We start from the raw sequence: 27,671 nt of genomic DNA, 5'->3' as shown, positions 1-27,671 counted from the left end.
TAGCAAGCTACTAAAAGTTTATTTTGCACTCTCAGTCTGTTGCTATGACTCTTCAGATTGGCCCACTGCCATGAACACCCCCAAAAACCTGGAAGCAAGCAGAGTTTGGTTTCTCACAGATCCTTTTCAGAGGGGTTTTGATGCATGGTCTTCGCAAATTGACACTGTCATCCTGCAATGGATGATAGTACAGAGAGTTACTGTTTCCTTTTCAAACTGTAAAGAATGCTAGTGGTCGCATTGAAGCAGGATGGATAGATCAGGTCCTGGGTTTATTATCCTGGCTTGTTAAATACATGTTAAATCAGGTTAATCGCTCTGAATACTCACAAATGAATTTTCCTTGAGAACTTCTGTGTAATGTGATAGTGAGTGTGAGAGAAGTGCTCCTCTAGAGTAATCCCATTAAACATAGGGGTGGCTGTTAGCCCAGGCTTCCCAGTGAATTTATCATATTTCCTTCTGTTCTTCCTGTATCCTGCTTATTTGTTTTGGAATTCTTCAATCAACTTTCAAAACATTTCTAAAATCTTTGGCCTTCCAACTGTGTGCTTGTTTAGCTAGAACAGAAGGTTGAGCGAAAAGAAAGCCCAACGTTCAATGTCTATATTGGACAATATTTTTATGATGGGAGGAAGAAACTTATATGCTAAAATGGGCACCACATTGACAGTATTGGTTGATTGATACCTTTGGGTATTAGAAATTCCTGTAAAATACTGTATATTGCCACTTTGTTCATACACCTGAGGTGATAAAGATGTACATGTAGATATGAAATTGGGCTTGAATATAATCATGGCAAACATGGGAAATGATTTCAGGACAGATCTGATGAAGCTGCAGTAAGTATGTCTAGAAATACTGTCCTAAGAGTGTTAAAAGCAATAAGAATAATAGGTCTTCTTAGGAGGTGGCAAATGAAGTAGTAGCAGTAGGACTGTAATCATCATGATTGGGTACACAAAGTGTTGGGAGAACAAAATTCTATGCTTGAGGAATAGTTTGTCATAATGGTTTTTGTAACTTGTTACACAAAAAATAAGTTTGTATGTCCAATTGTGCTCTTCTGTTTGTGAAAAGACTTTTGACCCATTGAAGCCTTCCACCAGTGGAAGTTGTGGGAGGGTGATTTTTGCTGATTTCCCCCTCCTTCCATGTGTTTCTCCAGCTGTTGTTGGACTAAAGCTCTCATCATCCCTAGCTAGCAGTACCAGTAGTCAGGTATAATGGGAGTTGTAGTTCAACAACAGCTGGAGAAATACTCATAGCCCCCCCAAAAAAAAACCTGCTCCAGAGAGTTTAGGAAACTTTCCAGAAAAGTGTGGGAGTGTGGAAAGTAGCAAAAAAGAACCTCACTAAATCAAAGTAGCAAAGTAGCAAAAAAAGAGCCGTCACTAAATCAGAGGAGGATTCTTTTATTTTTATGGAAGCAACTCACAATGGAGGGGGTGGACTCAGAACTCTTTATGTTCAGTACAAGTAAACGTAAAGGGACCCCTGACCATTAAGTCCAGACATGGACAACTCTGGGGTTGCGGCGCTCATCTCACTTTAAAGGATGAGGGAGCCAGCATCCGCAGACAGCTTCCGGGTCATGTGGCCAGCATGACTAAGCCGCTTCTGGCAAACCAGAGCAGCGCACGGAAATGCCGTACCTATTTATCTACTTGCACTTTGACGTACTTTTGAACTGCTAGGTTGGCAGGAGCTGGGACCAAGTAACGGGAACTCACCCCTTCGTGGGGATTTGAACTGCTGACCTTCTTATTGGCAAGCCCTAGGCTCTGTGGTTTAGACCACAGCACCACCCGCAATCAAAATGGAAGAGAAAGAAACTATTGCATAGTGATCCACATTGTGCCACTGTGGAATATGAAGGAGATACAGTCAGCAGAACTAAACTTGGGCAAAAGTGGAAAGGATGTTGGCTGTTTCTTCTGAATTTTTTTTTTTTTAAATCAAACGTGCCCTCTCTTTGCATGAAATAATCCATTTTCTCTTAAATTCAGTATATATGCATCACCCTTTTCTGCCATCCCATATGTTTAATATCTGTGTTTAAAACACAGTGTTTTGTATGTCACCAGGGGCTTTAAGAATGACCGGATTTTTGTTGTTGTTGCAGCTCTTAGGCATTAACCAAGAACAAAATGGGGAAACAGAACAGTAAACTGAGACCCGAAGTGCTCCAGGACCTCCGAGAGAACACAGAATTCACAGACCATGAACTGCAAGAGTGGTACAAAGGCTTCCTAAAAGATTGCCCGACTGGCCATTTGACTGTTGAAGAGTTCAAAAAGATATATGCTAACTTCTTCCCCTACGGCGACGCCTCAAAATTTGCAGAGCACGTGTTCCGCACTTTTGATACCAATGGCGATGGGACGATTGACTTTCGGGAATTTATAATCGCATTGAGTGTCACTTCGCGGGGGAAACTTGAGCAGAAGCTGAAATGGGCATTTAGCATGTATGACCTTGATGGCAATGGCTACATCAGCCGTGCAGAAATGCTTGAGATAGTACAGGTAAGTAAATCGATACAGGAAGGGCACAGGAAGTTCACCCAGTACAGTATAATTCATTTACCTTGTATACTTGAGTATAAGCCGACTTTTTCAGCACATTTTTTATGCTGAAAATGCCCCCCTCAGCTTATACTTGAGTGAGGCGGCGGCAGCGGGACAAGCAGCCCGAAAGGAGCCCTTTCTCACCGCTGGTCCCGCCGCCGCCACCCGCCTCTCACAAGGGCAGGCACAGGAGCCACATTTGGGAGAGGGGCTGTGCTGTGCTGTGCCTCTCCCAATCGCAGCTGCTATGCCTGCTCTTGTAAGCGGCAGAGGTGGGCAGTGGTGGAGGGACGAGCAGCGAGAAAGGCGCCCTTTCAAGCTGCTCCTTCCTCCACCACCGCCTTTGCCGCTGTCACCAGCAGTGGAGGAGGAACCAGCAGCCAGCTTCCTCCGCCACTGCCGCCACCACCAGGTTTGTGGTGTGGTGAACCAGCTTATACTCGAGACAATAGATTTTCCAAGTTTTTTGTTCTAAAATTAGGTGCCTCGGCTTATACGTGAGTATATATGGTATCTTTTGTTAACAAACATACATACTACATATTTTAACACTTAAAGGTGTGCATAATCCAGATCAGTGTGCCACATGCCTGAAGCACATTACAGATTAAATTCTTGTCATCTTGTACCAGACTACCAAACAGAAAATATTTACCGTATTTTTCGCCCTATAGGACGCACTTTTTCCCCTCCAAAAATGAAGGGGAAATCTGGGTGCGTCCTATGGGGCGAATGCAGGCTTTTGCTGAAGCTTGGAGAGCGAGAGGGGTCGGTGCGCACCGACCCCTCTCGCTCTCCAGGCTTCGGGAACACATCCGCAGCCTAGGCAGCCCTGCGGGAGGTCCCGCAGGGCTCCCCACGCTGCGGATAGCAGCCTGCCGCCCAGCGCGAGGGGCGCCCTGAAGCAGAGCACCCCCCGCGCCGGGCAGACATCCGCAGCGTGGGGAGCCTTGCAGGAGTTCCCCGCACGGCTCCCCACGCTGCGGATAGCAGCCTGCCGCCCAGCGCGAGGGGCGCCCTGATGCAGAGCGCCCCGTGCGCCGGGCAGACATCGGCCAGCCCCACAAGCTCGGGGGACAGCAGAGAGGCGCAGCGCCGCCATCCCGCTGTTCCTCGACCTGGTTCGGTTTCCCCGACCTGCTTTTGGGGGGGAAATAAAGGGAATTTTTTCCCCCTTTATTCCCCCCCCAAAAAACTAGGTGCGTCCTATGGGACGAAAAATACAGTAGGTACTTATTATATATTTTACAGACACAAATCTTAGAACCAGTTCCAAATGTGTAGCCCTCTGCATTCACGCATCATTCCTCCCAATGAGTACACAAAACACACACACAATCTATCAAAATGATGGGCATTTTCTAGGAAAACATAAGGGCTGTGTATTTGTTATGCCTAAAAATGTAAGTTGGCATATAAACAAGCAAATGCAGTATCTGGAGAATACATTATGTACATATCATAGTGAGTGTCCTGATTTTTTTTGCAACAGCATAAACAACGACCAACATGTTCTGCTTTTTGTTTATCACTTATTTCCCATAACTTGCAAAATAAGCTTCCACTGCTTCCTTCAAGGATGCAAAACTGACTTCCTGTATTTTGCTGTTCCTGTAGGCAATCTACAAAATGGTGTCTTCGGTAATGAAAATGCCAGAGGATGAATCAACTCCAGAGAAACGAACAGACAAAATATTCAGACAGATGGACACAAACAATGATGGTATGTTTTTTTGCAGCAAGTTCCTATAACAAACACAATTGGAACACTGGTACGTGTATGCATGTGCTCATCACCCCTTAATCTCTAGGGACTAGAGATCTACATGGCCACAATCTGTGACAAATACATTTAAAAAAAACACCAAAAAAACCTGAAAATCTTACATTTCCATTTTTTAAAACCAAACCATGTTCTAGCGCTTTGGCTGCAGAAAATGTAGTCTGCTGAAAGCAGCATTTGTGAGGAGTGATGCCTGGGCATGCATTTTTAACCCTTTCTCCATGCCCTAACTTTTCTCCTCCAGGACCACAGTCCCTGCCAAGCAATGCTTTGCAACTGAAATAAATTTAGGGCATAAGTGCCAACCTAGCAGTTCGAAAGCACGTCAAAGTGCAAGTAGATAAATAGGTACCGCTCTGGCGGGAAGGTAAACAGCGTTTCTGTGCGCTGCTCTGGTTCGCCAGAAGCGGCTTAGTCATGCTGGCCACATGACCCGGAAGCTGTACGCCGGCTCCCTCGGCCAATAAAGCGAGATGAGCGCCACAACCCCAGAGTCGTCCACAACTGGACCTAATGGTCAGGGGTCCCCTTTACCTTTAGTACTTTTAACCTCGTTTGTACAGTTTATTCTCACTGCAGTATTTTGAGCATTTTAGCACATATATTTAGTTAGCTACTCTTTTGCATAACACAGCACTTGTACAGGTTAAAATATTGTGTCAAATCCATTTTACCCAGTGCAGCACAGTTAAAACTGTCAGTGTGCTGCATCATATGAAAAGGGTAACAATTCAGTTATAACTTCGAGTCAAACGATACATTACCCAGGAGAGCCTAACTGCATCACCAAGTTTCTCTTTTTTTTGCTTTTACAAACTGCTGTGGTGGAGGACTCCAATTCTGATTAAGAAGTGGGACAGTCTTCTTCCAGGTGTTTTGTTAATGACCTGAAGAAAAGGGGGAAGGACCAAGATGTTATTTGACAGTTGCCACTTAGTTGGATTCTTACCCATCTATAAAGAAGTGAACTAAAATTTGATAGGACAGTGGGTGTGACTGCTCTGAGACCGCAGTTTGAGACCAGCCTAACCTCAGGGGATTTGGAATCAGTATTTAATTACAGACAGTGGGATCTCAAAATATATCCCCAAATGGGGTTTCTCCATCCCATGACTCATATCCCAAACTGTGGAGCCATTCTCAAATACTAGTGGTGCCTTCAGGGAGATTGTAACCATAAAGAAAGACTTACCGTATTTTTCGGCCCATAGGACGCATCACGTTTTTTGGGGGGAAATAAAGAAAAAAAAATATTTTCCCCCCAGGCGCTTGTGGGGCAGGCAGCGGGGAGAAGCGCTCTTCTCCCCCCCCCCGCCTGCCTGGAGATCAGGTCCGGGGACAGCAGGGAGACGCAGCGCATCTCCCTGCTGTCCCCGGAGTGGTGGGCAGGCAGCGGAGAGAAGCGCTCTTCTCCCCCCCCCCCCCGCCTGCCTGGAGATCAGGTCCGGGGACAGCAGGGAGACGCAGCGCATCTCCCTGCTGTCCCCGGAGTGGTGGGCAGGCAGCGGGGAGAAGCGCTCTTCTCCCCCCCGCCCGCCTTGCGATCAGGTCCGTGGACAGCAGGGAGACGCAGGGAGTGTGGGGCAGGCAGCGGGGAGAAGCGCTCTTCTCCCCGCCGCCCGCCTGGCGATCAGGTCCGGGGACAGCGGGATGGCGGCGTTCCGCCTCCCTCTGTCCCCCGACCTTGTGGGGCTGGCGCTGGGGCTCTCCTGAAGCCTGGAGAGCGAGAGGGGTCGGTGTGCTCCCACCCCTCTCGCTCTCCAGGCTTCAGTGAAAGCCTGCATTCGCCCCATAAGACGCACCCACATTTCCCCTTCATTTTTGGAGGGGAAAAAGTGCGTCTTATAGGGCGAAAAATACGGTATTTGGGTATAAATCACCAGTGTAGCTTGCCCCATAAGCTCCGGGGATAGCGGGGAAGCGCAGCGCGTCTTCCCCGCTGTCCCCGGACCCCTTTTGAACCAAGGGGCGGCAACGGGGAGAAGCGATCTTCTCCCCTCCACCCCTTGCTTCAAAAGAGGGGACAGAGGGGAAGGCACGTGCACCTTCCCCTCTCTCCCCGGACCCCTTTTGAACCAAGGGGCGGCAACAGGGAAAAGCGATCTTCTCCCCTCCGCCCCTTGCTTCAAAAGAGGGGACAGAGGGGAAGGCGCGCGCACCTTCCCCTCTCTCCCCGGACCCCTTTTGAACCAAGGGGCGGCAACGGGGAGAAGCGATTCTCCCCGCTGCCCCTTCCCTTGCTTTAAAACAGGTCCGGGGACAGAGGGGAAGGCGCGCGGCGCTTCCCCTCTGTCCCCGGACGGTCTCCATAGGATTTTCAATGCATTCCTATGGGAAACCGTGCTTCGCAAGACGAAAAACTTGCAAGAAGAAAAAACTTGCGGAACGAATTAATTTCGTCTTGCGAGGCACCACTGTACCTTTCATTTGCTGACTCCCCAGTTTTCACTGAAGCCCTCTGCTGGCTGGTACTCTTAGAAGAACATTTACCCTAGAAGAGGTGGGGTAACAGTTGTTGGATGCACCGTATTTGTACTCTTTGAATGCTCGGAGAGCTTCCTCAAGGTTTTACAAGCATTTCATTAACTCTTCTGGCGCCAGTGCATTTTGGAGTAGGCACAGTGCATCTTTCTCTCTCTAGTAGCATCAAGTTGTGGAAGAAATTAATTGAAGGGCAAGTATAACAATTTTAAGTCAGAGATCCTGCTACTTTTAATTGTGATTTTCTGAAAGGCTATAAAAGAGAGAGAAATAGATGCATGTTTCCATTGTGTAATTTCTGTCATGCTGTATCCCTGGGATTTCTAGGATGATTTGATCAAGCACAGATGGCCTCCACAGTATGTGATGTCTATGGAGGTTATATCTGTGTTCAACCAAATCATCCTAGAAATAACTTCTAGGGCTGGGCGCTATATCGTCCAAAACCAGTTTGAAGTTCACATCGTGATAAGCTTCATAATATTTGACCTGGCAATATATCATGAACCACAATGCATGTGATAGTTAGGTGGTACCTGGTTTTCCACATCGCACTACATCACCAGCTGAACGTTGTAATCTACCATAATATCTGAAATAAGGATTGAACTATGCAGAGGCGAAGAAGCTAATGTCCTGGCAACTGCTACTGCTTAGGGGTCTAAAACAGATAAATGACGATATTATCAATCACCACACAATTTCATCAGCAGGCAAGCCAAAATGCACCCAACAGGACTTTTGGTTTGGGGCTTGGCTACCAAATGGTGGTATTCAGGACAATCCAAAGCATGGCAATGAGTCATAGTGAATTCAAATAATCTGGGCCTGCAGCAAGGGTGTCACTTTCAGAGGTTGCCCTGTGTTTCTCATAATGTGTAGTTCTGCTCTAATTTGGAATTAATGTAAGCCATTTACTGAAGCACAAATATTTCCATTGATGCAGATAGCCAAGCATGCAAATAAGCTAAAGTAGAGTAGTTGGTTTTTATGTCTACTTAGTTTCAAATAGATCCCATCTCTTGTGGGGGCGCAATTAGTGCCAGCACCGTCCGTTAAGAGTTTGGGTGTAATCTTCGACACCTCCCTTTCCATGGAGGCGCAGATTGCAGCTATAACAAAGGCGGCATTTTTTCATCTCCGCCAAGCTAAACAGTTGGCTCCTTACCTCTCTCGCCCTGACCTAGCCACTGTGATCCACGCGACGGTCACCTCCAGACTGGATTATTGTAACTCGCTCTACGTGGGGCTGCCCTTGAGACTGACCCAGAAACTCCAGCGGGTGCAGAATGCCGTGGCGAGACTCCTTACGGGGTCCTCACTGTGAGATCACATTCACCCGGTGCTATACCAGCTGCACTGGCTCCCGGTGGAGTACAGGATCAGGTTTAAGGTGCTGGTTTTAACCTTTAAAGCCCTATCCGGCCTAGGACCCTCGTACCTATAGGACCGCCTCTCCTGGTATGTCCCACAGAGGAACTTACAGTCTTCAAATAAAAACATCTTGAAGGTCCCAGGCCAAAGAGAGGTTAGGCTGGCCTCAACTAGAGCCAGGGCATTTTTGGCTGTGGCTCCGATGTGGTGGAACGCTCTGTCCCAAGTCCCAGGCCCTGCGTGACTTGACATCTTTCCGCAGGGCCTGCAAGACAGAGCTGTTCCACCAGGCCTTTGGCCAGGGCACAGCCTGACTCCCTCCTTTGGCAATCTTCGCGGAGCTCTGGCCCAATGGTTGCCATTGGTTTGATTTGAATTAATTTTATAATGAATGATTTTAGAGTGTTGTGTTGTACTGTTGTACTGTCTTATTGTTGTTAGCCGCCCTGAACCTGGCTTCGGCTGGGGAGGGCAGAATATAAATAAAATTTATTATTATTTTTATTATTATCAACATCACTGGTTTGTATGCCATAGTCCAAGAGCAAGGGAGGTGTTCTACATTTGTTTCAAAAACATATATGTCTGAGTGAGATTCAGCTGCTGTCTGGATTTATTCAGGTTCACACCTCTACAAGATGTCAGTTCAAGGAAGCAATGAAGCACTACTGAGATTAAATATTCTTTTCATGTCAGTTCCATTAAAAATATCTGCATTTGTCTTGAGTGTTTGGGATACGCAAACGGATGTGAAAGTCTTATCTGGTTCACACTCTTGATTATTGTTCTATTGTCTACATCATATCAAGATTTCCTTACACAGCCCATCCCAAGAACAGTCTGCTAGGATCTTTGGAATAAGGATTATTAGGAGGAACTAGGAATATTGTTAGTACCATCATTTGGAATGCAAAGTTCACAATCCTATCTAAATGCACCCTGAACTGGGAAATGTTAGATCTGTTGTAATAATTGCCTGGGTCATCTTTTCAAGATTATATATTTCATCTTTAAACTCATTGGCAACTAATTAGATATATTAAAAGCCAATAATTGAGAGGCTAAGTTTATTTTTGTAAGTTACTTTTGGCTGCCATTTACTGGCAGAGAAAATGATTTGATTTTGTATCTTTCTCTTGTTTCCCTTCAAGGTAAACTATCTCTCGAAGAGTTTATTAAAGGTGCCAAGAGTGATCCCTCTATCGTGCGGTTGTTACAATGTGATCCAAGCAGTGCAAGTCAGTTCTAATTAAACTCTGGACAGTTTGCAAAGAAAATTACTGGCTTGTTCAAGCTTTACTCGTAAATGGATGCCTTCTCAACCATTCCTCAGTGGCTAGTGGATGAGATTCCACTGCCAGATTGTCTGTGTATCCAAGTGAAAAAGAGCCTCCCTCCTCTCACCAACATTGATGCAAATTCCTCCTTCCACTATCCCGTCCTTTGTTTCTTCCCCTTATGAGTCACTCTACACATCTAACATAATTGAAGGGTATGTTTACAATGGCAGGTTAAAGAGGGGTTTATTGCACATCACTTGGTTAATATGAACAGATGACTTTCTAGTTAGCGCCTAAGAAAGAGATGCCATGTGTTCCTTTTGACCAACACAAATGGCAGGCATTTTAATTTGCTTCCCAGAAAATGGATATAAAATGTGGAATAAATTGAATAGAATTTTCTTAAAGAGCATGATACCAGTTTCCTGCTACTTAATGGTCTTTCCATTCATTCATATATATATATATATATATATATATGCTTTCGTAGATTTTCACGGGTACAGGAATGCAGGTTTTGGTGTCTTCGGGTGTCTTCCCGTGTAAGAGTCGGGGTGTCTGTGCGACGTTTCGACGAGGTCTCACTCGTCATCTTCAGGCTGGTGCTTTCGGCTTCTTATTCCAGTTTCTTATTCCAGCTCTGTTCCAGTAATAAGAAGCCGAAAGCACCAGCCTGAAGATGACGAGTGAGACCTCGTCGAAACGTCGCACAGACACCCCGACTCTTACACGGGAAGACACCCGAAGACACCAAAACCTGCATATATATATATATATATATATATATATATATGGTGAAGTATTTTTTTTAATATTTAGGTCATATTTAATATATTAAGTAGAATCCATGCTTCATTTCTTCTAGTTGTCTGTGATTATTCAAATCTTTTTTTAAAAAAGTGATATTTATGCATAGCAAGGTTGCCATTAAGGCACTGCATGATTAGCTGTTTGTGGATAATAACACTGTTTAATTACCAATTGCAACACTTTGTTCATTTTTACTGTTGATTGTTCAAGCGTTTTACTGTATTAATGAAATTTAAAAGGAATATTTTTCCTTATGTGTTTATCAGTGAAGTGCCACTTTACTGTGGCTGCAGCGTTTTTAAAATGGCATTTGAGTGAAGTGAGGTGATTTGACACACACTTGCTATGGCCGTCCTACCTTGTTGCGGTCCATCTCTGTTAATAGTCTTGTGCATTCCAGTGTTATTTAATATCTGCCTAATGCCAAGAAATGTTAATTGAAATAAAGACTTGATTTTCTTGTCTCTCTGTGTCATACTTCAATGTTTCAGGATTGTGCATGGCAAGGTTTCTCTGAAAAGCAATAAAAGGGCCAGTTGTGAGGAGCTAAATGCTTGGTTTAAAATATCGTTCTCCCAGTTTAGGAAAAGTGGGGGGGGGGATAGCCATAGTGGTCAGCAGAGACCTACATTTTAAAGCCACAATATTAAAAGGTAAAAAAAGGTAGATTCATTTTTGCCAAGGGATCACTAGATGGAAAAAACAAACTGACAATTGGTTCTGTATATGCTCCAAACTCAAAACAGATAGACTTCAATTCCTTATCTGAAGGGAAGCAATTCTAGGAGGCAACCTCAACTTAGATGGCAGAGGCATCTCCCTGGGAGACATCCACTACACATCCCCATGGGCAACATTCCTCTGAGAAACCTCCCCATCAAAAAACCCTATAAACTACTAAAATGCTTTTAAAAATAGAAGACCTATATGATATATGAGATCAACGAACCCAGGCAACACCAGCCACACATTCCAATCTGGGCACCATGGCACAATGTCCAGACTGGATAGCATTTTGCTCACACCAGGTCTGATCCCCCTGGTTGAAGCAACAAACATCACTAACGTTAAAATCACAGACCATGTCACAGTAGAAGCTACCCTCAGAATAGGGGAGGAAATACAAACCACCCCATCATGGTTATTTAGCCCCATACTGCTCACAAATCAAGTAACAAGAGAGAGTCTCAAAGACCCTCCAAAACAATGGTGTAGCCAGCATAACAACCCCCCCCCCGGGATGCAGTGAAAGCAGTTGCCAGAGGAGCCTGTATAAAAGAAAAGGCATCCCTTAAAAAACAAACAAACCTCCTGAATAATTAGAACAGGGTATCACGGCCCTCTCAACATGCTACAAACAAACAGGAGCCAAAAACAAAACAAAACTCATTAAACTCATAGAACAGAAAAGGGAGATTGACTCATTAGAAATTAATAAAACAATGATCAACATCCTATACTTGAAACAATGCTTTTACAAATATGGAGGGGGAAACTCCAGACTATTAGCAAACAGGTGCAGGGGGCAAATCACTCCAAGCATGAATACAGTGGTACCTCGGGTTACATACGCTTCAGGTTACAGACTCCGCTAACCCAAAAATATTACCTCGGGTTAAGAACTTTGCTTCAGGATGAGAACAGAAATCATGCAGCAGCAGCGCAGCAGCAGCAGGAGGCCCCATTAGCGAAAGTGGTGCTTCAGGTTAAGAACAGACCTCCGGAACGAATTAAGTTCTTAACCCGAGGTACCACTGTACATTACCATCCTTTTTGGTGATGCAATGTAACATTCTCCTCCAACAAATAATATCAGGTTTTGCTAGATTCTACTCTAACCTATATACCTCCCACAACCTGACCAAACAGGAAATGAACTGCAGTTAGGGTTAGGACTGACCATCTTAACCCTAACTGCAGAGAAACAAGAATTCCTGGACAGTCCTAATACCACAGAGGAAATGGAGACGTTCCTCAAAAACCTAAAGCCACACAAAGCCCCAGGCACAGATGGCTTTACAACAGAAATCTACAAGAAATTCAAAGAAATCCTGGTGCTCTACATGATCCACATGTTTAACAACATCATAAAGGGGTCCCCATCCCTAATTGCATGTCCTCAGAAACAGTCTCTATCCCAAAGCCTTTCAAAGATAGTCTCAAAGTAGAATCATACTACCCAATCTCACTGATAAATCAAGACTATAAAATATTCACATCAATCCTGGCCTACCGCTTTAAATGCTTCCTACATAAACTTAATAACCCCAGACCAGCCTGGCTTTGTCCCTGGTTGCAAATTAGGAAATTAGTGGATTTGCTTGAACACAGCAAAACAACCAAATCCCCACTGATGATCGTGTCCCTGGGCTTCCTTAAAGCCTTTGCTTGTTTGGAATGGAAATACCTATTGGAGGTATTAACCAATATGAAATTTGGCCCCAACTTACAAATCCCTAAACAATTTTACTCTAAAGCTTCAGCAAAAAACAGGATTAACAGAATGGACTCCAATACCATAGCAATCCAAAGAGGCACAAAACAGGAATGTCCACTATCTCCCTTTCAATTCATCCTAACCCTTGAACCCTTAGCATTCTGACTCTGAGCAGCCCCTGACATCAAGGGAGTGGGAATAAAAGACAAAACCTGATGGCCACAACACCAGACCCCATAAACACAGCAACCACCTTAACCAAAGAACTCAACATCTTCACAATGTTGTTGGGCCTACAAGTGAATTTCGCAAAATCTGAGGCTATGTGTTTCAACACCCTTCACCCGCATATCCCAAAAGAATTCACCGACACCAGAAAGATAAACTGTGCTGCTCTTAATTCAATACCTTGGGGTACAAATAACCAGAAACCTCATCAAACTATACCACTCCCTAGGGCAGGAAATCAACAAAGACTTAAATAAATGGAACAAAACCAACCTCTCAGACAAGATAGCCATGATCAAAATGATAATTTCCCCAAAAGGGACCTGCGTATAACAAACCCTTCCAATCTGGATTCTCCCAACCCAACTCTAGGTGGCAGAAAAAACATTTATCTTCTCACACAAAAAGCTATAAATAAGCTCCCTTAGAAGGAGGATGGGGAATTCCCAGTATAGAACTATACTACATTGCCAGCTAAGTGCACCCATTCCTTCAAAACAAACTAAGGAAAATTCCCACAATATTAAACAGGTTCACACAGTCCATGGACGGAAAAAGTAGAGAAAATGTCCCCAAACCCATTCCCACTAATCCCCTCAGCCCACCACCCATTAGTCCACCATGAAGCCTGAGCTTCCAAATAAAAACATGGCAAGCCAAAGGCTTCTACAAAAATGACAAACCCTTGCCAACACAAGAAATACAAGACAAACTAGGGGGCATTCTGGCTGATACATCACCAACTATATGCCTTCTTAAATAATCCAGCAATAAAAGCAGCAGCCACCAGACCCCCAACCACCTTAGAAAAACTTCTGACACAACAGAGGGACATAGTAAGGGGTTAGCATCAACAATATACAAAATACTACTCCAAGACCCCACAAACCCAGTGGTCTAAACTCTGGCCTAAACCAGTGTTTCAAGACAACAATGCACACACATGCTATAAAGAACTCATGAGCCACCTACTCTCAGCTGCTAGAAGTGTCCTAACTAGACATTGGAGGGACCTGTCAAGAATGAACATAGACCACTGGTACCAAACTATATGGGAAACAGCCATACTAGAAAAGCTAACCAATCAATTGAAATTAGCACAGGGACAAGAGGATGCCTTCACCCTGGTGTGGCTTCCTTTTATTACATATACAACAAAGCCCAGCAATACAACAACATAACTCCCCCGGCAGTATACAGATTGATATGGCTAATTTGACTCAACAACTCCCACCCCCTTACACACAAACAAAATTTGCTGCAACCAACCAAATGCAACCAACCATGTTCTGGGCTCCCCAATTTCCCACAGAGCCAACAAAAATAAATGAATAGAGAACCTATCCACGTGACGCTGACAGAAAACTCTGTACATACATTATGCAAAAGATGGAAACAGCAATGACATTCTCAGCTGCTGTCAGACACATTTACTGCAGACAACTGGTCTGCCTATATAGCAGCTTCCATGTGCAGGCACAGACAGAAACTGCTCAGAAGCGGCTGGTGCCAATGAAATTCCCTGTCACAAAATGTGTCTAGAACAATGGGAGTTTCAAACACTGTTTGCATTGTATTTGTTTATAATCTGTTGTAAGCTGTTTGGAGACCGTTTGAGCAAAAAGGGTACACATTTTTAAACAGGCACTAATGTCTAGTTGAAAAAATCTAGCATGCCTCTGAGTTGCTGCAAATGTGCAAATAACAGCAAAGGGGTTAAAAGGAAAAACAAAGCTGCTAGTAATGCCAGTGAACTAGGAAGAATGGATGGCGGCTAACAGATTGAGGTTGAATCCTGACAAGACAGAAGTACTGTTTTGGGGGGACAGGGAGCAGGTTGGTGTGGGGGATTCCCTGGTCTTGAATGGGGTAACTGTGCCCCTGAAGGACCAGGTGCGCAGCCTGGGAGTCATTTTGGACTCACAGCTGTCCATGGAGGCGCAGGTTAACTCTGTGTCCAGGACAGCTGTCTACCAGCTCCACCTGGTATGCAGGCTGAGACCCTATCTGCCCACGGACTGTCTCACCAGAGTGGTGCATGCTCTAGTTATCTCACACTTGGACTACTGCAACGCGCTCTATGTGGGGCTACCTTTGAAGGTGACCCGGAAACTGCAATTAATCCAGAATGCGGCAGCTAGACTGGTGACTGGGAGTGGCCGCCGGGACCACATAACACCGGTTCTGAGAGATCTGCATTGGCTCCCAGTACGTTTCCGAGCACGATTCAAAGTGTTGGTGCTGACCTTTAAAGCCCTAAACGGCCTCGGTCCTGTATACATGAAGGAGCGTCTCCACCCCCATCGTTCAGCCCGGACACTGAGATCCAGCGCTGAGGGCCTTCTGGCGGTTCCCTCATTGCGAGAAGTGAGGCTACAGGGAACCAGACAGAGGGCCTTCTCGGTAGTGGCACCCACCCTGTGGAACGCCCTCCCATCAGATGTCAAAGAGATAAATAATTACCTGACATTCAGAAGACATCTTAAGGCAGCCCTGTTCAGGGAAGTTTTTAATATGTAACGCTGTACTGTTTTTAACACTGATTGGAAGCCGCCCAGAGTGGCTGGGGAAACTCAGCCAGATGGGCGGGGTATAAATTATTATTATTATTATTATTATTATTATTATTATTATTATTATTATTAGAATTAGGAAGACTTATTTGTTGTTTTACCTCATCTCCCACACAGTGCAGTTGGAAATCCAAGAGATGCAACCACTGAAGTTGTATGAACAAAACTCACCACAATAAAATCTCTGCATAAATCATTGCAATTTCCCACAGGCAGAAGAGATGACAGATTTTGTAGGTAACTTCGTAGTACTCTCCTCCATACTTCATATTCCAAGGTCAACCTATTCTCTCCATTCTTGGGAGTGATGCTGAGGGCAGGAATCAGCTAGATAGTCCTGCTAGTGGAAGCCCACACAAAGACTTAGGCTGGGGCAATGGGACTTCCCATTCGGTACCCGACCCCAATTTCCTCAGGGTGTAGGGAGACTTCCCAGAACAGGGGGAAGAGAAGGGCTTGTTCCATCTGGCAAGCTGAAAACTTGTGCAGATGGAACAATTGGCATAGTGCTCCCTGTGCAAATATTGGCATTGAACAGGAGGACCACCTGCGGGCAAATGTTTTTGGTTGATATAAAAGCTATTGTTCATAAGAAAAGATGTCGGAAATACATGGGAGATGCAGCATACTGTATATTTAGATGACACTGCTCACTTGGCTGTACTCTGAGCATACATAATTGGATAAATGGCTCGGCCAGGAAGCATAAATAGGCCATGGTCCCAACATTATATACCATGGAAAACTAATGAGATGTGTGGACATACAGTTTGTTCAGGGTTAGGGTTTTTCACTAGGACTATTCTTACTAGCGTCGCACCAGGCGTTTATCAAATTGTGGGCTATCCATCCCAGCACAGGGTCCTGTTCTAGCTAGCAGGATCAGTAGTCAGGGTTGATGGGAACTGCAGTCCAAAAACAGGTGGAGACCCAAGTTTGGGAAATGCTGTTTTAGCCTGCTGTTTTCCCCAAATAGTGGGCTATGTAGGAAAGTAAGGTTGTTTTAGGGAAATGGTGGGCACCACTGAATAAACTACTACAAATCAGGTCTTTAGAGTCTGATTTACTCATTCACGTCCAGATGGCTGCAGTATTGTGTGATGTGTGTGTGTGTGTTTGTGTGTGAAAGAGAGAATGAATGAATCAGCCATCTTAGAACAAAAGCAACAAAAAGAATCTTCATGCCTCAAGTACAATGTTTTACAACTGAACTGGGTCACACATTCATCATCCCTGAGTCACCAAGTGTGAACCAGCCTACAGTCATAGATAAACAGATAATATTGCCATATAACGGCCCAGAAGGCACAGCGTGTTTGGGAACAACCAGGACATACTAAGTAATTAGGACTGTTTGCCCAAAGAGAAGGCTCACCCATAAGTGCCCTGGTACTTTTTAGCATATAGGGTCTTGATTACAGAAGCTTTGCCAGTTAAAATAGCAAACGCTTGTAGCTTCCTCTGGCCGCATCCAACAAAGTCAGCCCACAGCCTGATGCTATATTTTTTATGCATTTGCCTCAGCATTTAATCACTTGCTGTGCCACTTTCTAGAACAGATCCTAGAGAAAGGCTGTGCTCCCAACTCCCATCCTGCAGAGTCTGTCCAGTAAGATACCATGGTCAACCATATCTAAATCTTCAGAGAGAACTAGGAAAATCAATAGAGTCACAGTCTTTCTTCCACATAAGGTCCTCAGTTAGGACCTGTTTCTGTCACAAACCCAAGCCTGAAACCAGAATGGAATGAGACTAGATAATCCATTTCCTCCAAGAAACCAAGCTTTATGAGGAATGATTGAAGGAGCTTGATATGTTTAGCCTGGAAAAGAGGAGACTGACAGGAGATATGATAGCCATCTTCACATATCTCAAGGGCTGTCCTATGGAAGAGGGAATAAGTTTGTTTTCTCCTGCTCTAGAGGGTAGGACTCAAAGTTACAAGAAATGAGATTCCAACAAAACAGCAGGAAAGGCTTTCTAACAGTAAGAGCTGCTTGACAATGGAACGGTCTCTTTTGGGAGGCTGTGGAATCTCTTTCCTTGGAGGTTTTAAGCAGAGGTTGGATGGCCATCTGTCAAGGATGCTTTAGTTGAGATTCCTGCATTGCAAGGGGTTGGAGTAGATGACCCTTGGGGTCCCTTCCAACTCTACAATCCTATGATTCTAAGGGGTTATTTGCAACTTAGTGGTAGATGTCATGCACCTCTGGGACCACAGTCTCTTTAAAGGCTGCAGACTTTGGGCACCCCCCCCACCATGACGTAAGGAGAGTCAACCCCGTACCCTCTGCAACATCAACTAGTGTCAGATTATAGCCAATATTGTGAAATCCATTAAATTAAATTAAGTGCATATCATACAAATCTACCAATGCTAACATTGCAAATAGACCTATAAAAGTTACCGGCTTACTAAAATATTATCTAGATTTACTGCCAATGCAGTAAATTATAATCATATATGAACTGTGATGCTTTGGTCAGAGGTAGATTTAGGGCAGCACAACAGGTTCCCAAGCCAAGGGACACGCTGCAGGGCATCACAACTATGACATAGTGCACATGCAGAACAGAAGGCGAGAGGCGGGGGGCCCTGAATTTTGGCCTTGCACAGGGTGCCACTAAAATCTGAAATGCACCTGCTTTGGTGGCCTTACATCTCTTTAATTAACAAAATCTTCCAAGCTCAGCAATACTTATTTGCCATAGACCACCAGGCAAGTTTCTCTCTGCAGATCTGTCCTATGCAATGCTGCATGGTTCACTAATAGAATATTTGTTTTGTACATGATATTACTAAGAATAAGATGACTGGTTGAGGTAGCCAAGTCCAGGAGCCCAAAATAGTGTGACCATTAACACATCACCCAAAAAAGGGAAATACAATACAAAAAAGGGGGGCAAAGGTGGATTCAGATTTGCATATGCTGATGTTTGTGCACAGCAGCAAATTGAAGGAGAAATACTCTAATTAAAACAGAAATATAATTCACTGCATACTGGGCAAGACAGTGATCAGCTGATCTGTAAATCTACTCGGTCTGGTGTTTAGGTGCTAACTGTTGATGTGCAACTTCTAGGCCCCTATTCCTCACTGTTTTTATAGTTCCTTAAGACTCTTCAAGCAGAGGAGCTTTTCAAATAGAGAATTATCCCCTATAAAGTAGGACACAAGGACAACCTGACCATTGTAGTCTATGCATCAATAACCTCAACTGGATTACTGCAATGTGTTCTTTGTTGGGCTGTCCTTGGGTCTGGTCCAAAGCTTTAGCTAGTGCAGAACACTGCAACTAGACCGGTGATGGTAACAGATTGCCTCCAACACATTACATCAGTGTTAAAAGACCTTCCCATTTGCTACCAGACTAGGTTCAAAGTTTTTGTACTAGTCCAGAATATCTTAAGCCCTGAATACCTTAAGGAACACCTTACTCGTATGCCCCAGATCAATCCCTGAATTAGGGAGAGGACTGTGAGTGGTCCCTCAAGACCAGAAACACAAGTGCCTTTAGTGCAGTGGGTGCAACCCTATGGAACTTATGGGTCAACGATGCAAAAAGGTCCATGAATGATTCAGCACAGGAGCCCTGTGTGTGTTCACCCATGCCCAAATGCCTGGATACAATGGATTTTAAAATATTCATTGTACGCATCTATAAAATACACAATGCATAATGTATCATTTAGATGGTTTTTTCCTGAACTCTTCCAACCAAAAGCAGAGAGGTTAGGCTGGCCTCAACTAGAGCCAGGGCCTTCTCGGCTGCAGCTCCAAACTGGTGGAATGCTCTGTCAAAAGAGACTAGGGCCCTGCGGGACCTGACATCTTTCCGCAGGGCCTGCAAGACAGAATTGTTCCGCCAGGCCTTTGGTCAGGGCGCAGCCTGACTCCCTCCTCTGGCAACCTGCACATAATTCTGCATAATTGGTTGCCATCAATTTGATTTAATTAATTTTATAATGAAATATTTTAGATTGTGTGATTATTTGACTGATTATTTGATTGTTGTTAGCCGCCCTGAGCCCGGCTTTGGCTGGGGAGGGCGGGATATAAATAAAATTTATTATTATTATTATTATTATTATTCAGTAGCCACCCTTGCTCATCATGCTACAATAGGTCTTCTTCTGCGGGGCAACATTTGAGGCCAGATACAAGTGAAAAGGACACATATAATCCTGGCTCCAATATAGGTCTGGGAATGGAGAGATTTCATGTTCTAAGAACATAGAAGACACTTGCCAGATCAGACCAAAGGTCCTTCTAGTCCGTAACAAATTGTGGTAACCAGACTGCTATTCAACTTGAAATACCGTATTTTTCGCCCTATAGGACACACCTAGTTTTTGGGGGGGGAATAAAGGGGGGGAAAATATTTTTTCCCCAGGCGCGGGGCTGGGGCAGCCCGATCTTCACCCAAACAGGCAGCTCTCTGCAAGCCGTGGGAGCCCAGCAGTGGCTCCCACTGCTTGCGGAGAGGTCCACGAAGCCTGGACGCGCTGATCTCAGCGCGCGCAGGCTTCGGGATGCCTGCAACTCTCCCCAAGCAGCAGGAGCGTTCCCGCTGCTTGAGGAGAGGTCCGCGAAACCTGGACGTGCTGAGATCAGCGTGGGCAGGCTTCGGGATGCCGGCAACTCTCCCCAAGCAGCGGGAGCGTTCCCGCTGCTTGCGGAGAGGTCTGCGAAGCCTGGACGTGCTGAGATCAGCGCGCGCAGGCTTCGGGATGCCGGCAACTCTCCCCAAGCAGCGGGAGCATTCCCACTGCTTGCAGAGAGGTCCGCGAAGCCTGGAGAGCGAGAGGGGTCGGTGCGCACCTACCGCTCTCACTCTCCAGGCTTCAGCGAAAGCCTGCATTCGCCCCATAGGACGCACACACATTTCCCCTTCATTTTTGGAGGGGAAAAAGTGCGTCCTATAGGGCGAAAAATACGGTACACATCTTAACATAGTGCCAGCTAGCATCCTTTTATAAGAGTAAGATATATATTACAGTGGTGCCTCGCAAGACGAAATTAATTCGTTCCGCAAGTCTCTTCGTCTTGCGAGTTTTTCGTCTTGCGATGCATGGTTTCCCATAGGAATGCATTGAAAATCAATTAATGCGTTCCTAGGGAAACCGCCTTCAGACCAGGTCCGGGGACAGTCTGTCCCCGGACCTCTTCTGAAGGCTGGGGGGGGGACAAGGGCTTTTCTTCCCACCCCCAGCATTTTAAAAAACCCCGGGACAGCGGAGGACTTCTCCGCTGTCCGGGGCGATTTAAAAGCCCCTGGGAAGGCAGGCAGCGGGGACAAAGACTTTCGCCCCCCGCCCGCCTTCAGAAGGTGTTCCCGCCCCGCCGGCCAGCTTCGGAGCAGCGTTCCGAAGCCCGGTGGCGGGAGGAGGCGTTCCCGCCCCACCGCCCGGCTTCGGAGGAGGTCCGAGGACAGTGGGGAAGACGCGCTGCGCTTCCCTGCTGTCCCGGATATTTCCCTATGGGCTGTCGTCTTGCGAAGCAAGCCCATAGGGAAATTCGTCTTGCGAAGCGCCTCCAAAATGGAAAACCTTTTCGTCTAGCGGGTTTTCCGTCTTGCGAGGCGTTCGTCTTGCGAGGTACCACTGTATCTGGTTGAAATATATATATTTAAATACTCTTGTTCCAGGTACCCTAGCCAAATACTCCAGAATATATACTTAATTCCTTGCTATGTAGCAGCATAGTGTCATTATACATGGTTAAATAATGAATGCTTTTTGCTCCAGTGCTGATTGCATTTCACTGGTCAGTGGGCTGTATAGTGCTTGCTCAGAGCTTTACGTTTACTCGGGGCCTGTGTATGCACGCACACATGTACGCCATTTCTAGCCCTGCCAGACAATTCAAACATTGCAACTGGGTCTCTGCTCTTCTTGGTGTTCTTTCACTTTAGTAAACCACTAACTTTAACCACCTCTTCACAGTGCCTTCAGTAAGAAGTGACTTTTTTTGTGTGTTTTTTTGCAAATGTGAACAAATAGCACATAGTCTTCTTCATTGTATTGAACCACTCTTTGCCTTCAGCTCTTTTGTACTACAGCTCCCATCAGCTCCAGCTGTGTAGGCTGTGGCAGATGAGAGTTGTAGTCCAAACCACCAGGTTGTCAAAGGCAGCGCTAAACCATTCAGAGCACAGGTGGGAGGTCCTATGATTGAATGCTCACTCCTGTAAAAGCATTTTTATATATGATGTGTGTAACCCCATCTCAAAAATTCCAGGGAGTAAAATGCTGGCCAAGCCTTCTTTTTGACATACTAAATATGAACACTTTGATGTACCCATGAAAAATTCTTTTTCCTGTTGCATATGTGTGGAGTTAGTGAGGCAGACGGAAAGGCCCCACAAAGAACAGACTTTTCTGCCTGGCTCAGTGTGTACCTGGACAGATTAGCAAGATTGTTAGTACATCAAGAAAGGGCAAGAAAGAGGTTTAGGTATATGAGTGAGACGCTTCAGTTTCTAATACTGGAGTAACCAATAGGGTGCTTTCCAGATGTTCTTGTTTTCATCAGCCATAGCCAGTATGGCCAATCGTCAGGGATGACAACATCTGGAGGGGACCACAATAAAAACATAACACACACATAAAAAAGTAAGATGTCTGAATATTATCCATTAGCTCTGATGCAGAGCTATGGAATGTGCACTCCAGTATTTTGCTTAGGACAAAGCTAAGGCTTCCGTGTGAGACTGTAGAACAATGGAGCACACAACTTACCTTCTGCATTTTTTATATGCAACCACCCCCCTAAAAAAAAACCCCAGCAAACAGCTTTCACCTTTACCAAACACAGGATGGTATATACATTGCATATTAATGGGATCGTTGCATCCTGTGTGTTTCTGCGTGAATGCAATTTTCTTTCTTTCTCACAGAATCACGTTTACAGATGGATGGAACAGTCTCCAGACAAGCAGTTGGCAAACAACATATGAATCACTTGAAATGTTTAATGAACATACTTTCAATGCCTTAGGTTTAGGCTGGAATCTTAAAAGATTTAGAGCCTAATTGTCATCTCCCATGTATGCACTTTATGCTACTGTTTACTACAGGATTGGCTGACATGGTGCCTTCCAGATGTTGCTGAACTACAACCAGAGGCGTAGGAAAGGGGGGTGGTGGTCTGCCCCAGGTGCCATCATGGAGGGGGGTGACAAATTATCAAGGAATTATCAAGGAACAATTATCAAATTATCAAGGAACAATTACTGCCCTACTAGGGCAGTTCATAAAAAACTTTTTTTTTTAAAATGCCTGCTCCGAAGGTCTTATCTTACTACACTAGGGATTATATAGCTATATCTGAAATTTCATGCATATCAGTTAATATCTTGACCCTCCTCCATGAAAATAGCTGTTTACTTGGCCGTTTTCCTATGTCGTGAAGGCTGAAATTTCAATTCAGTGGAGCAGGGTCAGGATGTTAACTGATATGCATGAAATTTCAGATATAGCTATATAATCCCTAGTTTAGTAAGATAAGACCTTCAGAGCAGGCATCTTTTTTTAAAAAAAGTTTTTTATGAATCACCCTACTGCCCTACCCTCCACTGGGCTTCCTGGGTCCTGGAAAGTCGGCCTATGTGAAGATTAGGCTTTGCCTAGCCTTTGCCCCACCCTCTGCACACAGTTGATTTTTCTTGATTTTACTGCTGTGGGTTTTTTTTGGGGGGGGGGTTGTAAACCACTTTGCAGGTTTTTTTTAAAAAAATATTTTTTATTAAATAAATAAACAATAAATGTAAATAAAATAACACAAGCCAAAACACAATCCATCCTGTAGATTTAAGTATCTGTCCATAGTCGCCTACTTATTATCAGAGGCCCAGAATCCACATTCCTTTGTAAGAACATATGAAATAACGTAAAACCATTTTTGTAGGCAATATATATATATATATATATATATATATATATATATATATATATATCAATGTGGGGGGGGTGACAATAAATTTTCTGCACCAGATACCACCTGACCTTCCTACAGCTCTGACTACAACTCACCTCATCATTGGACTGGGACTGATGTGAGCAGCATCTGAAGGGCACCACACTGGCTGCCCCTGGTTTCCTACATCACATGGACCTTCCATTTGAAACAGCAGCTTCCAATGAACTCTAGTAGAATGGTGCTCTTACCCAGGACTGAAAGGATTTCTGCTTTAATATTAGGATTCAGCTGTGCATGTAGAAATCCTACTGTGGACTCCACATTCATTCTACAGATTATCTGGGGATTTGGATAATCTTGCATTGTTTTCTAAAAGTCCAACACACACGGCTGCTATGAACAGGCATGCTGGTGCCCTAAGGATGAGAGCCAATACATTTTATTCTTTCTCCCTCTACGCAGCTCTGAGTTATGAGAGTTCAAGCAGTCCTCTGAATCTACCCCCTGCATTCTGACATGCTTAAGTGTAAGGGACATTTTGTAAGACAGTCTTGTTTTGCGTTTGGTTTAGGTCTCAAAGGCCATCTGAAAAGTAACATTTTACAGTCTTGTTTCTCACAGTGGTTTAGGGAGCAGCTATAGTTCACTGGTAGGGTGCTTTATATTCCAGAGATCACAGGTTCAATCCCAAGCATCTCTAGGGTGGGCTGGGAAAGGCTTTTGCCTAAAATAAAGGAAAGCTACTGCTATTCAGTTCAGACAATACTGAACTAGATAGTTTTCTAGGCTTCTGTTCATTTTATTTGTTTGGAATCAGAGTATTTTCCCATTCTGGTTTGTAGAGGTGATGAGCCAAGCTAGACATTCAGATAATATCACACATCTCTTTCAGTGGGTCAGCTGTTATTGATGTAACGCTAGTTCAATTTATATGCCATTACAGATGCAGAAAATTGGTCCCTTGAAAGGTGTCACCTTAGCTATTTTATCTCTTCGCAGTTTTCTGGGACTAACCTGGCAAGAGTTTTTTGTATACGGTTACTTTGCTTATTGAATAGTGGACCAGAAACCAGTGTGCAGCTCCCTGACCTGAGAACAGGTGAGATATGCCCTGTACACTTGCTACTGTGTTTTGCACAAATTGTAGTTAATAAAGGGTCCTTAGCAATAGTCCTAAGTACAGCACGTTGTCCCAAGTGCAACACATTGTAATAATCTGAACAAGATTTACCACGGCATAGGTAACTGGGACTAGGCTATCTCTATCTAAAAGGACCTGTTCTATGCAGACCTCTGAAAGATATTTTATGCTGCAGAAAAACCCACTAGTTTCTGTAGATAAGGCTGAAGGTAACAGGCGGTGTGCAAAGTCATCCAAAAACAGGTTGAATACTAGAACCCACAGAACCTCTACCTTATCTGGTCTGGATTGAGCTTCTGTTTTCTGGTCTCCATGCTGATCACAGACAATTCAGAATTTCCACAGCTTCATCTGTATTTAATGAAAAAGAGAAAAAGAAGCAGGTGTCGTTAGCATACTGATAATACCTCACAATGAAACTTCCAACATAGAGCCAATGTTGCCATTCCACTTACACAACAGACTTTACTTCCTCCTCCTCCTCCTCCTTTGTAGCTCCATCCCCTCAAAATCACTGGAAAGTGTAGGATAACATTTGCCCTCCAGCCCTGAAGGAGCTGCTCCAGAGGAAGAACTGTGAGGGGAGAGACTTTCTGCTGCTCATCAGGCAATGGCTTTTTCCACCTGCCTTGCCCCACCCTCCAGGCCTAGGAACCTTTCTCATGCCATTACTTTGAGAACAGCAGAAACAGCTGGGAAGAGAGGAGTACAGGGACATAAATAATAATAATAATTTTGTAAGTTGTGTGCCCTTGTTTCTCAGTTTGATCCATTTACATGGTTTTGAATTTTTTGTGTTATTTTATGCACTGTGACTTGCTGTTATTTTTATTGATTATAGTTTACTAATTCTTTATTATCATTGATAAGTGTAAACTGTTTAATAATTTGCAGATATTTAATTTTACTTTTTACTATTATATTTTAATGGATTATTGAATGTTGATTTATTTGATATAAATTTAAAACTATGCCCTTTTAAAATGTGTTTTTGTAGGGGGCGGCTATTGTGACTTTTTTGTAATTACGTGTGTTAACTTTGCTGTCTTGTTTCTTCAGCTTATAAACCACCTTGCATATAGTAATGTAGAAAAGCGGTATACAAATTAAAAGTGAAATGAAATGTCAGTTTATCTCCCTACAAACCAATCAGAATAAATGCTCAATAAACAGGTTGTCTGGAGGCATCATTATTGATTTACATCCTGAAAGGATAAAATGGGAGAAAATACAAAGTGGCACTTTAATGACAACAGTGTCATGCAGATGCTGCCAAAAAAAAATGTATGTGTAAGATAAAGCCATCTGACTTTGCAGGGAGTTGGATTAGAGGACCCACAGGTAAAAGATAAAGAATTAAGTCCAGTAAAACAGTTAAGTCCAGTCAAAAGCAACTATGGGGTTGCAATGCTCATCTCACTTTTCAGGCCGAGAGAGCCAGCGTTTGTCCACAGACAGGTTTCCAGGTCATGGGGGCAGCATGACTAAACCACTTCTGGTGCAACAGGACACCGTGATGGAAGCCAGAGCACATGGAAACACCATTTACCTTCCCGCCGGAGCGGTACCTATTTATCTACTTGCACTTTGACGTGCTTTCGAACTGCTAGGTTGGCAGGAGCTGGGACAGAGCAACAGGAGCTCACCCCATTGCAAGGATTCAAACCGCCGACCTTCTGATCAGCAAACCCAAGAGGCTCAGTAGTTTAGACCACAGCACCACTCGCATCCCTTAGTGTCCCATCCAACCCTACAATTCTATGATTCTATGATAAAAACACCCATCTGGAATCACCCAAAATTGAACTTCTTCAGCTATGTTAAAGCTCTTGCCTTCTCATCTCCCATCATTGGTGAGCTTATCTGGCTGAAGATATGAACCGTGGGAAAACATGTTTGTGATTCCAAAAATGTAGCTAAGCAAGGAGCAGACAGAAATAAGTACTGCATGTGGCACTGCTGCCACCTACTGGCAAATGACGTCAAAACTGCATAAAATAAAGTTTTTTATTTTAAATTCAAGGGTTCTCAATATTTTCCTGCCCTAAGACCGATTTTGTATGTTAAGTCTACTCTTCCTGGTGTTCACCCTCAGACCCAGATGTAACTTTTGAGCGTATCTAAAGTTTCTGGCCATGTAATAAAACCAACACAGATGAAATTAAGGATTTAATGTTGGAGCCTGATAATTATTTATGGTTTTGTTTCTGAAATGTATACCCAGTCCTTAAATGGCCAATTACCATTCCTAGGACAGGTTTGGCAAAAAGAAAAAGTTATAAATACAAATATTACAAAACAGCTGATGCAACAATATAACAATTGCTGAGGATAACAATTGCTCCACTCCCCCCCCCCTTTAGCACTCCAGTATCCTTCCTCAATTTTTTCCCCTTAGTATGCTTCCTCCATCTCTCCTCCACTGGCTTTATTGCACCCTTCCTCTCAGGCACCTACTTTATTATTATTATTATTTATTGAATTTATATACCGCCCTATACCTCAGGACGGTTCACAGAAACCTTCCTCTGTCCCCTTTCCATTGCCCCATCTTTCCCTTCCTTTCCTACGTCCTCCTCCCTCCATCTTCCCACCTTTCCTAGCCTCCCCTGTCTCCGCCTGCACCCCTTTCCCTCAGGCCCTTGTTTAGTTTATTTATTTATTCATTTAATTTGTTTGCCTCGCTCACTTTTCTTTATCCCCATTGAGCTAACTACAGTCCATCCCAGTTTTCATACATAGTGGTATTTGTGAAGAAACCCCGTTTAGCTGAAACGGCTAATGGGCATTGCCACGTATTCTGTCATTTGTATTGTCATGTGTTTGATGGGGAAAGCGGAGTAAATTAACTGCCGCTGAGGAACCTCAACTGACAACTGAGGTGACCTTGGAGATAGAACTCTCCATATGCAAAAGGACAGAAGGCAAGACACACTCTGGTTGGTTAAGGGCAGGTTTAGAATTTTCAGTTCGACAGTGTGATTGGCTGAGGGTAGACAATGAGAACCAGAAGAAGATAATAAAAGCCTGAGAGCAACTCAGTGCGGGTCAGTCTGTGTTGGTAGGTGCT

General features: G+C 44.3%; 1 protein-coding gene and 1 long non-coding RNA gene across 3 annotated transcripts; one reads left to right on the top strand and one right to left on the bottom strand.

Annotated features, from left to right (window-relative positions):
- On the bottom strand, nucleotides 1-27,524 carry LOC309529939. 2 transcript variants are annotated; one of them, XR_014218528.1, is made up of 4 exons: nucleotides 27,291-27,524; nucleotides 24,875-24,952; nucleotides 5,121-5,243; nucleotides 1-172 (listed from the first exon to the last, which is right to left on the bottom strand). It is a non-coding gene; the product is annotated as an uncharacterized lncRNA (long non-coding RNA). The 2 variants fall into 2 exon arrangements; XR_014218529.1 differs by having other exon boundaries at nucleotides 27,340-27,524.
- On the top strand, nucleotides 1,823-9,916 carry HPCAL1 (hippocalcin like 1). Its single transcript, XM_082218399.1, has 3 exons — nucleotides 1,823-2,531; nucleotides 4,191-4,296; nucleotides 9,363-9,916. The coding sequence occupies exons 1-3, from the start codon at nucleotides 2,154-2,156 to the stop codon at nucleotides 9,458-9,460; spliced, it is 582 nt and encodes a 193-aa protein (XP_082074525.1). The 5' UTR covers nucleotides 1,823-2,153; the 3' UTR covers nucleotides 9,461-9,916.
- Nucleotides 27,525-27,671: the final 147 nt, after the last annotated feature.

Source organism: Podarcis vaucheri (assembly GCF_965113315.1).
Source record: "Podarcis vaucheri genome assembly, chromosome: 3".
Classification (NCBI taxonomy): Eukaryota; Metazoa; Chordata; class Lepidosauria; order Squamata; family Lacertidae; genus Podarcis; species Podarcis vaucheri.
This window is presented reverse-complemented; position numbering and strand designations above follow the sequence as displayed.